This window comes from Ambystoma mexicanum, chromosome 1q, assembly GCF_040938575.1.
Source record: "Ambystoma mexicanum isolate Mex_15411 chromosome 1q, UKY_AmexF1_1, whole genome shotgun sequence".
NCBI classification, from domain to species: domain Eukaryota; kingdom Metazoa; phylum Chordata; class Amphibia; order Caudata; family Ambystomatidae; genus Ambystoma; species Ambystoma mexicanum.
This window is the reverse complement of record NC_090922.1, coordinates 515,398,361-515,410,939: the sequence shown is the minus strand read 5'-3', so window position 1 is coordinate 515,410,939 and position 12,579 is coordinate 515,398,361. Positions and strand designations below refer to the sequence as shown.

Here is a 12,579-nt window from a genome sequence, read left to right as displayed (position 1 = left end):
ATCTAACAGTCTTCTCCGCCCCTTTCCCCCTGCCCCCCCTTCTGCTCACAGGCAACCTCCCCTCCAAAACTGCATGGCTCGTGGGCCACTGGTTTATCACCAGCGTCAGCAGATGGCTGGAGGAAACCCAAGACGGCATGCATTTTCAGGACACCATCACTTACTGGTGGGGCAAACCAGGCATGCGCTGGGGGGACCTCCACTACAAATTGGCCGGCCTACTGGGGGCATGCTCCCCTCCACCCGATTTCCTCATCATCCAACTCGGGGCAATGATTTGCCCCACCTGGGCAGGAAGCTCCTCCTGGCGGAAATCTGCACCTCCCTCAGATCCCTGGCTCACACGTTGAGACTACAAACAGAAGGGATGATGTCCGAAATCATACCGCGCCAGCATTGGCAGGGTTCAGAGTCCAATAAAGCCATGGAAATATCCAGGTGAAAATTGAATAAGGCAGTTGCCAATTTTTGCCTATTTTCGGGCCTCAAATTCATAAAGCTTGGGATCTCGGTGCACAACCAGGCCATGTTCTGCAGTGACAGGGTCCACTTGTCCATTGAAGGCATGGACATCTTCACCGGAAATATCTTCTGGACCTTGGCTGCCAGGGGCTGTGCCTATGTTATGTCATCTATTTTGAGGGACCTGGGGGCCGCCGGGCAGCACCCCCTCAGGGTGGCGCGGGGATCAGCCTTGAGCGGGCATGGGAGTAGGGCCCCCCGCTCACCTGATCCCTCTGTACCCAAGATTTATTCTTGTTATTCTCTTTATGATGTTGTTATGGTTCATTTTCTTTTGCACCATGGCTTGTACTAAAATAAAGCTTGTGGCCAAAGTTTTTCCACCTCACATCCTGTTTGGCCTCCTCATTCCTGACACTGTCATTACTGTCATGTCATACTTGTCATTCATGTCACCTGCATGCCACCTCCCACACAAAATCACTTCCAGGCTTATAAACATGGGCCCTCCCGGATGGGGGGCCCGAGGGTGTAAGCTTGAAGGTGGGGGGTTTGTTGTGGGTCCGGTAGGGCAGCACCTTTTAGGTGCTGCCTCTACTTGGCATGCAGATGCTAGGGCGGGCAGTTGAGTCCCCAGAACAATAGGGACTCAGACTGATGGATGCCCTCCAGGAAAGGGAGGTGGCAGGGACAGGCGACATCAGGTAAGTGTCAGGCAGACACCTGTGCAGTTCCCTTAATGACCACTGCAAATGATTTAGGACTACAGGTGGTTGGCAGTAAACCCAATTGGTAGCAGTCTGTACCACCCAGATTTAGCTGGTAGCTGTGGCTGAGCAGTCAGACTTCTCTCAAGAAGAGTTAGGCAGTATAAAGAGTATTCACATTAGGTACAAAAATACAGTAGCACAAGCAAACACTGACCAGAGCTTTGGTATAAAAGTATATAATTATTTATTTAAAAACACACTTGTAAAAATACACTGGCACTAATATGTCAAGCAAGTTCAAACACAGTCATTCGAAATATATACAGCTCCCTGATTAATTATTCGACAAGTCTTAGGAAAAGAACACCACTTATTATTAAATACAGAGGCGAGCGCTTAACCAAGATGGCACTCCAATAATTATTTTAAAAGGGAGGGAAAAGGCAGAATTAGAAAAGCACACAATACCAACACTTTTAAAAGCACCACAGTAAGTCAAGAGAGGCAGAGTCTACTGTAGAGAAAGAAAGTTCATAGGCCAGGCCCACTCTTGGAGAGAGCAAGGCGGAATGTGCCCAAGATCACACAGTTGAAGTACACTTTAAAAGTCTTTGCAGATAGTTCAAAAGGAGTTGGATCAGTTCAGATAAGTTAGTTAACAGGTCCCAGGTCACCCCAGGATAGAGAGTCAAGGATTTACGGGACACCTTGAACAGTCTGTTGCAAGGGAGACCAGGCGGGACACAGTACCTGAAATGGTGAGAAAGCTCCAGCGGGGCAGTTTTTTCCTGGCAGCGGGTGCAAGTTGGTGCTTCAGTTTTTTCCTGGCAGCGGGTGCAAGTTGGTGCTTCGTCCAGGGGAAGAGAAGATCTCGACGTGGAGAAAAGCTGGAGGTCGTTGCACTGCCATGGAAGAAACCAGCCGCAGAGTTTAGTTTCCCGGTTAAAAGGTACTACACTTTTATTCGCGGTAGTGGTGAAGCGTGGCTATCCGGCCGCCGGGGTGCTTGGCACGGGCGAATCGACCACAAGACGATCCAGGAAGGCGAAAAGAGGGCGAAGTGGTTAACCCCACCAGTTCACAGGAAGAAGACTCTCCAGGATGAAGATATTCTCTGTCGTTGGGAAGTGGTGAGTCGGTTCAGCAGGGCTCCACCGGTGGTGTCGTCGTTGCAGATCGGCTCAGCTTCTCCCTCTTCGCATTCTTTAGGTCCTGTGGCGACTTCTGAAGTTCCAGTCCCCAAAGCCCTGCTTTTATGCAGAAAACCCCCATTTATCAGTCCTAGCTGTCAGTCAAACATGCTAAGTGGTGAGCCGGGCGGCTCACTACTGGGCCAGTCACACAAGAGTGCGGCTGAGTTGCCGAGGCAACTCAGTCCAGGGTGCCTATTCCCCCTCCCACACATCCTGTAGACCCAGGCAGAGTGGCACCACTTTTGGAGGCTTCTGTGCAGAAGCCCGCCAAATGTGGAACAAAGGGCTCGACTTGGGTTGGAGTTACAGAGGCGAAAACAAACGCCATTTTAAAACCGAGTCCTGGCAAAAAGACCCAACCAGGGAATACATATTAAATAAATAACCTGGCGGTATCTTTAACATTGCACCAAAAAAGTGGTGCGTTTAAAATGAATGGGAAAATCCCATAGGAAATATTCCGGTGGAATATTTTGTGCGGTAACCACTGCCATCAGCCAGAAAATCGACAAGGGGGGACTGCACAGTGCCCCCTCGAAAAACAGACCCAGGGGCAATATAATTACCCCTACCAGTACTTCCACAATATGATGGTTAGCACTGGTTCTGTTCACAATTTAAGACTAGTAAAGTCAATGGTGACTTTACATGCCCTGGGAGACAGTAGTCAGTCCCAGGGTATGGAGTCTATGTTTGGGGGTCACTATGACACCCCTGTGTTACTGCACTGAGGGTGCTGTGTAACGCACATCCCAAAAACACATGAGGCCCTATGGAGTAAAAGACCCCATAGCCCATAAAACACATTACAAAGTCAAAGGACATTCTCAAATCATGCCTAAGAGTGGGAGAAAAAGAGTCTCACTCTTAGCAGGAGAAAAAAATAAACCCCGAAATCCAGCAAAGCTACTGGGGGACTCACTAGGTTTGGGAAATCAGCCAATACAGAGAATTCTCCCTAACAGTAAGCACTGCCCCTGTCTCCACATCAAAGGTCCCCTCGCCCCCCATCCGGACCGACGTGGAGCGGGGGTGCTTTGATGATCAAAGGGGGGCTGCTTTGCCCTCTGGCAAGATTAGGCCTATAACCAGAGAGGGCAAGGTAGCCCCTCTCATTCATCGCCTCTCTCCTGACAGGGTCCACCAGGCTCCCAGACCTGCTGACAGGATCAAAAATACCTCACTCCCACCCTGCAATCAGCCTCTAGGATCCCCACTAACGGGGGCCAGGTAGATCCTCAATAATAGCAAAACGTTAAACTATTTATTAAATAATTTAAAACACAAAAAAGTATAAAGAAAGGCTAAAACGCCTGCTTTAGAAACAAACTAGTAACGCCAGGAAGGGCTTTAAACCCACGAGACAAAATCTCTGTTATTTGATACCCAGGCTCATTGAGCCCACCACCTAGGAAAACAATGCAATACAAAACCAGAGGGGGTCCAAACATAGTGGATCATGAGCGGAGAGAAATCCAATTAGGCTTAAAGAACCCACCCCCAAGGGAAACAAGCCAACAAAAACGCATCGGGGGTCTCAAAACACAAGTGGATCATGAGCCGGGGAAAATCCTAGAAAGGCTCTAAGAACCCACCCCGTTAAAAAAATGATACAATAAAAGTGCATAGGGGGTCTTCAAAAATTGGATCATGAGCAAGGAAAATTCCTAGTAACGCTCTAGAACCCACCACCTTTGAAAAACAATCCAATGAAAGCTTATAGGGGGTCCAAAACACAAGTGAATCATGAGCAGCGTAAATTCCTAGTAAGGCTCTAAGAACTCACCCCTGTTGAAAAATAATCCAATAAAAGCACTTGGGGGGGGTTTCACAACACAAGTGGATCATGAGCAGGGTAAATTCCTATTAAGGCTCTAAGAACCCACCCCCGCCCATAAACAATCCAATAAAAGCGCATAGGGGGTCCAAAACACAAGTGGATCACGAGAGAAGAAAATGCCCATTTTAACAACGATGGCGTACATAAAAAGGCTAAAACGCCTTCACAAAATGGTAAAACATATGAACACACAAACACAATGGCTCAAAGAACCCACCCTGAGGAGTATCAAATGCAAGAATAACACGATGTGGGATTTTTCAAACAAAGGGGATCATGAGCCAAGAGAACAGTAAGAAGTCACCTTGTGAGCATGGAAGGGTGCAAGTCCCAAACACGGATCTGGTTGAATGCAAGTGGAAGCTCTATAAACCACCCCTGAGGATGGCAATTATAATCCCTCAACAAGCACATACCTCTCCACCTCACATGGAAAAGACAAGTGAAAACAAGGAAGATCAACTGCAAAGCCAAGATTGGAAAAAACAAGACACAGCTCACAAGCTGGGTCCACCAAATGTCACAAGCTTGAGTATGAAGGGCGGCGGGGGATCAGCCTCGAGCAGGCCCTACATGGGAGTAGGGCCCCCCACTCACCTGATCCCTCTGTCCCCAACATATATTCTTGTTGTTCTCTTCATAATGTTGTTATGGTTGGTTTTCTTTTGCACCATGGCCTGTACTAAAATAAAGCTTGTGGCCAAAGTTTGACCACCTCACATCCTGTTTGGCACATCCTGTTTGGCCTCCTCATTCTTGACACTGTTATTACTGTCATTACTTTCATGTCATAATTGTCATTCATTCATGTCACCTGTCGGCTCACTCGCTTTTTAAATATCTAACAACATTAGATGTTAATAACATGGTTCCCCCTCTAACCTAATTCCCCTTAAAAATTATATATCAATAGGAGAGAGTACTTCATCTGCCTCTTGAGCAACTAAGGAAGATGTCTGGCAGAGGAAGTCCTGGGTTCTTAAAATAGTAAGTTGCAGCGGATAAGCGGAGCAAGGACACATGTTTAGAGTTGGGAACTACAGGTTATCAGGGAGCAAGGACACATGTTTAGAGTTGGGAACTACAGGTTATCAGAGTCTCTTGGGGAAACATTGTTTGGTTACAAGCTTCCAGTTTGTTAGGAAGTCGTTTTTTGTTAGATTTCAGCAATAACTTGTATTATAAAATGGAAAAAGAGGGGAAAAGGTTTGCTAAAATCTAGCTATTTGAGTTTTGACATTAAACAAATATTTAATGAGATTACACTTATGGTTCCCACGCCCCTCTCTTTTATGGTGCATTTTTGTTTTCTAAGAAAGACCATTTTCGATATCTAGTTAACACTGGTGGAGTTTGGTGACCCGGAATGCATAGCAAATTTGTTCTGCTAGAAGGTTGATGTTTTCTTCTATTTTCTGCTTTGTTTACCTGCTTTTACGATGGCTAAAGTTAAGGGAGCAGGTTTAGCAGCTTGTATTTACATTTGTAGTGTAGATTTAATACATTTGAAAGTAAATTCAATTGTTATTTTCTTTTATTGTCAGAATAAGAAAGGTTTTTAAATGTAATTAATAAACAAAACATTATACTTTTCTGAGCAAACCAAGTTATGGCGAATATATTTTATGGCCTTAAAGTTGCAAAGCTAATTTAAATCTTTAAAGGGTGCTTAGACATTATTGCACGTATTTAAATTTATTTTAAATAAACTTTTTTCCAAGACCTCAAAACTTCATGAAACATTACATCCCTACTATCCACATTAAGAAAGTTCGAAGACCTGCCACTATGAGTGCCTTTGCTTTGGTATGATTAGTAGTGGTTTGAGCTCCCAACAAGCCCCACAGATCCAATTCATACTTTGTTTTTTTGTGCACTGTAGGAAGACCAGAAGGCATTCACCATGCTGTTCCTGCTGAATATCCTGACCTGCTCCGTGTTCATCTACAATACCAGAGCCACTCAGGGACTCGAAGAAGAGTTAACTGACCTTCCGTATCCTTCCCAAGTAAAATCCTTAATCATGGCAGTTTCATTGATTGTATTATATTGTTTATTTATATAGCGCCTATACACAGGAAAGTGTTTCAAAGCACTCAAGGAGGGTGGGAACATGGGGAAAACCAACAGTCGCTCAGAGCCCTTGAATATCTGAAACGATAAAAGCCTGCAAAGGTGCAGAAGTGCGTAAAATACATTTAACAGTTGAGAAACGGCAAATAGGCCCGACAGTGATTCTGCAGTTTTACCAGTGCGATTAATGGGAGAAGACCAGGGAGAACAGACCGACTATCTTCAGGCACGCTGCATTTGGATCGTGCAAGTGCATAGACGGTCACAGGGAGGGTAGGTCCAAGTGCACCCAGTCGTCAGAGACTGGGGTAAGTGCAAAGAGAGCCACTCTCTTGAGTTATTTCTAAGTGCAGTGAAAGTGCAATGATTGAGCCTGCCAAGACTGCAGACGTTGGAAATCTGGCAATATTGTCTCCATTTGCTTGCCCGCAGACCATTGCCACTCGGTCACATTGATAAAGGGCTTGTAACTGGGTACCGTCATGGGGTTCTGCCAATGGCACCTGGAAGCCTAACTGGAGAGTTAATTTTACAATGCACTGCAAATGAAATTGCAGTTTTTACCTTTTGTCCCGTTGTCATCTGCTGAGGGGGAAGCAAGCTGATGTAGGTGTGTGGCTATGTTGCATGATTACTTGCTTGGAACACCATGGGCAGAAGCCTTGCGTCAAATATAAACATTGAGTTGTGTATGCCCAAGATAGAGGCCTTTTTGGGAATATATTCAGACTGTGCAGAAAGTAGCACACACTGAAGGAATAACGCTTATTGAAACAGCCACTTATTAAGCATCTGATTAGTTGCTGAATTACTTCCTGGTTTCTGCAGCTCATATGACCTTATAGCTTGGTTTTCAGAAGTTGCTGAGCAGGGCCTTTTTTCTCATGTTGATCCCTCAGTGGAGCACTGCCAAAACCTTGTGCTATTCCTCCAGTCAGTTTCTTGCTGAAGGTTGTTGAAAATAACTTTGCTGCAGTGAAGACTTTATAAACTATTTTAAATGTAACTTTTATATTAGGCACAGCTCAGGGATTTGTTGGCTGGGAGCTGCCAGTGGAATGGATCCAGCATAGCTAGGCGCAATGCTTCCCATGAAATGTTAAAGGAACTTTCAGTTCATGTTTACTTGGATTTGTGTGTTGTGGATTCTACTGAAAATGCAGTTAGTAATTCTTGACTGTTGCTTTGTAGGTAATCCAGTTAAGCAGATCTGTAATTCCACTCCCTTCAGGAAGTGGTCACCACTAATAACTACAAATTGTTGGTTATCTAGTTGGAGGATTCTGCTAAGAATTTCGGAAGATCCATCCATCTGTGCTTGAGCCTTACTGATTACAAGGTTGATTAGAGTATTTTTCCGGACCCTCTCTCCTTTACACTAAATGTCTTTGAAGCCTCTAGCACTTAGACATTAGGCCCATACCAATCAGCCCCTGGTACCTGGATGTAGAAGGATCCTCACAGTGCTGCTGCATGCCTCCCTAGCCCTCTCTTTACAAACACGCCAGCCTAGTGCGCAAGCAGATTATGGCATTAAGAACACTTGGGATACTTTGCAGGAAGTCGACATGTTTTCCCAAACTTCCTGCTTATCACACAAATGCTTGCTGTTTACGCAAAGGTTGTACTTGCCCCGCACCAGACTGCAAGTGCCAGCATTGGGTGGCTTTAAGGGTATTGGTAGTTTACTGCGCAGCCTTTTTACCAAATTCGATTTGATCGAATTTCTTCCATGGAATTTCACTGCATATATGTGGCGGTGGGAGGGTGGGTTAGGGTAATTATACATGTGGGGAGGATATCGATGGAAGCTGCATATATATGCAGTGAAATGAAATATTTAAAACAATTCAATAATCGGATTCGGCAAAAGTAATTTCGATAAAATCACTCTAGATCCACTTTAAGACGACCAAAAAGTAGTCATTGTGGATCCTATATAGGTCAGCCTTTTCAGATGAGCTATTCTCCAAAACACCAGATTTCTGAATTGTGCCATGTCTTGTGTGGTACGTTGACAGAACACAAGACACATCTAAGTTTGTTTCAACAGGTTTTGTTAGGAACAGGAAAGGGTAGGGGTAACCTCCTACAGGGACAAAAGTATATCTAACACTAAGCAGGGTGTTCCTTTCCTCAACTAATCAAAAGGTTTCCAGAAGGTCAGTCTAACCAACAAGATGTCATATTTGTAGCTCTAGTAGGAATACTGGTCTTAACCAGGATCCCTGTATTCACCTGTGTCTCAGCAGTATAGCACCCAGCAACTTCTTGGATCAAAATTACAATCATACAGATAGAGCGCTGGTTCGCTGCTTGCTCCATTTCATTCACAGGGATATATTGCCCATCTACTTCTTAACTCCGTTTCTGCTTCACAGGGATTTAACACCCTGCTCTCTGTTATTAATTGAAACAAATGGATAGTGTCTAGCCCACTTCTTCCAGCCCAAGGATGTAGTCGTGATAATGATTTATTGATGATGATTTCCTTATTTATATCGCGCTTTTGCCAAAGCGCTGTACATAGAACATATTTACATATAATTATCACTCAACTGAAGTTGGTACTCTATAAGCTATTTAGTGTCCCTCTCAAGATTAGTAAGGGTTAGTGCAGCCTTCTTGTTACCAGTAATGGATATTGGGCCCTTTTCAGTCTCTGTAAGGGGTATTGTGCCTCTGTAGTATGGCCGAGCACTGATACATGCCACCTTCTGCACAGTATTCTCCCCTCAGGCCCACAATGCTCGGCCCAGCTTCTCCTGGTGGTCTCTCTGTTCTCCTTGTCGGCTCCACCTTTTATACACTTGCAACCATTTGACAGGTTGCAGGTGGGAGTCCTCGGGCCCAATTGCCTGACCATAGTTGGTGGAGTACTCTGGACATGCCTGACCCTTACAACAGTCTGCAGGCCTCTTCTTCATCTCAGTACTGTGAAATGACTTGTTAGTGTGCATTACTCTTAGTTGCCTCTTCCTCGTCCCAGTACTATAATTGTTTGAATGAGGGGAAATTAGGGAAAATGGTTTACAACAACATATAAAGGCAGTGGGAGGGGGAGATTGGTTCTCACAAGGAAAAGGGGGATACCATGTCTCACATGAGGAGATCCTCTTCCCAATCCCCAAGAACCCTCCACCCAGGTGATCCTCCCTCCCACCTCCACCTCCAGGGTCGGAATCCAAAAGCGATGGCCTTTCCCTGGCCACCTGAGAAGAAGAACCAAGGGGAGTAGGTGTGAGGATAACCGCAGGTTTCTCACAGTATGTACGATTGAACTACTTTAAATCACACTACGCCAAGAAATGCATGGTCGAAACGCTGTTGGATAGCGGAAATTGAAAAGGGGGGGGAATCGAGCAAAAATTCAAAAGAATTGAAATTTAAATCCAGAATTCTTAAAGATCCTAAAACGAGAATTTAAAGTAAAAAACAGCATGAGCAATCCTTACATCCACAAAGGACCAAGTGAAAACTGATTTTAAAAATGGTCCATTGTACATACAAATGTATTTTTATAAAAAGAAAGAAAAAAAAGCAACAAATGAAAATGGCTTTTCATTTGACAAACTGAGCTGAGAAATGGATGCGTGTCCCTGAAGAAGCACGTACTTTGTCCCATACCCGTTGGTGACAAGAAGTGTGAAACACATGTTGACAAGATTTCTTGACACAAGGCAAGGCTTATTGTGATAAAAGCACCTATATTTACTAATACAAGGGCAATTTATTTATACAAAAAGTAATCCTTTCCTTTATTTTGCTTACAAGAGTTTGTACCTTGGGATACAAGGTATCATTGAGGGAGGTCATTTTATAATGCTCTTATGTTATATGTGATTACTATAACAAAATGTTTATGGTTTATGTGATTGTTCTATATGGTACAACTTATTTCTTTGTGCATCTCTTTTTGATTAAATAATAAATGATCCTATGACAAATCCCTAGAGCTTGAAATATAAATACACAGCTAACTGGCAAGGTTAAGTACATAGACTCAAACACCATCTGTAAATTAACATATAGCAAATTATCCACACTAACAGACCAATCAACATAATCTCTAGATGTATATAAATACCAAATCATCCTCGGTGCAAGGGTAAAGTGGCCACTGGGCCTTGTAATGAGGATGACCCACAAACCTCTTTAGAGGACTATAACCAGACAGACAACCAAGTCACTGCAGTACCACAAGACCCACTAGAACCTACCCTACAACAGCACCATCTTATTTTTTTTAAACCCAAAATGTCCATGTACCCAGATACCAATCCACTGACAGTCATTCGTGTTCACGGATAGCAAAACAAATGTGTTCTGTTTTAGCCATTTTAAAGAGCTAATCCACTCAATTCTGACCACCCTCACCTTCTCTGAGGTTGTTCTATGTGTAAGACTAGTGTAATGTTCTCTTTTATTAAAAATGTTAAGCAAAGTGTTCTGGGAATGTTAGCGAGGAAACATGGCATCCATTACAAAATATTTTGCCTCTTTCCCACATTTCCTCATTGACAAATCTGCTCCTTTCATGACACCCGCAGACAAAATAGGCCTATTTGATTGGTAGAGAAAGGTCTGCCAATCTGAACACCCCGACATATGTCTGCAGACTGAACTCATATATAACAAAAACATTTGTACCTACTCTTTGACGATTCATAAACAAACTGCTTCATAGATTAACACCCTATGTGTTAAAACATGCTTTTGCAACCAGGCCACCATTCCTCACAAAGTTATGCCATAAATCGGTTCAGCGGTTTGGTTTTTAATGCAAGCAAATAGCTTTTAAAAAATGTTGGGATTTCCATATAACTTTACCTCCTCTTCCATGCCACAGACGAAAACGCATGCAAATTTCCAAAAATAGCCTGGTCTATATTTTTGGGGAAAGTTTTGTTCTGATTCTTTGAGCAGTTCCAGTTATAAACTGCATGAAAAATACTCTCCCTATGGGGAGTGCAACTGAACCATAACTGCAGATTTGCTATGTTGCACCCTGTAACACATGAAAAAACGTGTGACTTTATTTTGCAATTTTGAAAAATTATTCCTCCTCATTGTGATCACCCCTCTTCTACAAGGTTGGCTTATTTGTAGGACTAGCGTAATGTTCTTGTTTGTAAAATGTTTTACATGTGCTGTCCGCGGTTCCAAAGCTTTATCCATGAACAAAGAGTCTGTGGCACATGGGCGTGTCTATGAACATTATGAAAAAAACATGGCTGCCTATGCCCCTTTCAAGACCTAATCAACCCCATTCTGGTCCGCCTATCCCTTTCTCTGAAGTTTTTATTTGTACGAGTACTGTAATGTTTTCTTTTGTAAAAATGTTTAATGTGCTGTCCATGGTTCCCAATCGTAGTTTGTGAATCTTTAGTCTAGACAATTTGGGCAAGTTTGCGAACCCCACAAAAAAAGTATTTCCCTTTTGAAGACCTATTGCATTTGCAACCCATTCTGACCAACCCTTGCAACCTGTGAGATTATTTTATGCGTCATATTAGTGCAATATTCTCTTTTTTTACGTAAAAATATATATTTTTAGTGCACTGTCCGTGGTGTTCCCTGAATGTCTGTGAAACATGGGACTCATTTAAAAATATTTTGACACTCCCTCTTGTTTGCTTGTTGACCAATTTTATCCATCTGTGATGTCTGTGGACTCAATAGGCCTATCTGATTTGGTGAGGAATGTCTGCTAACTGACGAATCTGAACTATTTGTCCCTTCTTCCCGCAATGGTGCCATCCCTTTGAGGCTAGAGAGGTGAGCCCGCTAAGCAAGACCCTTAGTAGGGGTCTGGGAAAGCGGGAGCGAGTGCTGTCATGATACCTACCCCCGGAGCACCAGGCCAGGCCCAGCACAAACTGTTTGCCAAGCTGGAAAAATGTGTTTTCCATACCACTGAGGTTGAGTTTCTCAGATTCATCCTGACCCTAAAGGGGTCCGAATGGATTCACGGAAAGTGGATGCCATCCTCAAATGGCCATCACCTAGTTCGGTGAAAGGTGTCCAAAGCATGCTTGGTTTTGACAACTTTTATCGCAGGTTTATCCCGGAGTTTTCACGTGTGGTGCAACCCATCACTGCACTCTTGCGAAAAAATAAACGTTTTGAATGGACCGAGGAAGCCGAACACGCCTTTCAGGAGTTGAAAGCTAAGTTCATGTCCGCACCTATTTTGAAGCACCCGCGTCCCGATCTCCCATATATAGTCGAAACCAACGCGTCCAGCTTAGCCATGGGAGCTGTCCTGTCTCAGAGAGACCCTGAAACCAACCAACTGCAC

General features: G+C 43.9%; 1 protein-coding gene across 3 annotated transcripts in view; it reads left to right on the top strand.

Annotated features, from left to right (window-relative positions):
- Positions 1–12,579, top strand: part of LOC138530413 (guanylate-binding protein 1-like) — a 1,110,598-nt gene that overhangs the window by 253,966 nt on the left and 844,053 nt on the right. For all 3 annotated transcript variants that reach the window (XM_069640909.1, XM_069640906.1, XM_069640908.1), the window contains one exon: positions 6,088–6,200. In XM_069640909.1, coding sequence (XP_069497010.1) covers positions 6,088–6,200 — 113 coding nt within the window. The remainder of the gene's footprint in view (positions 1–6,087; positions 6,201–12,579) is intronic.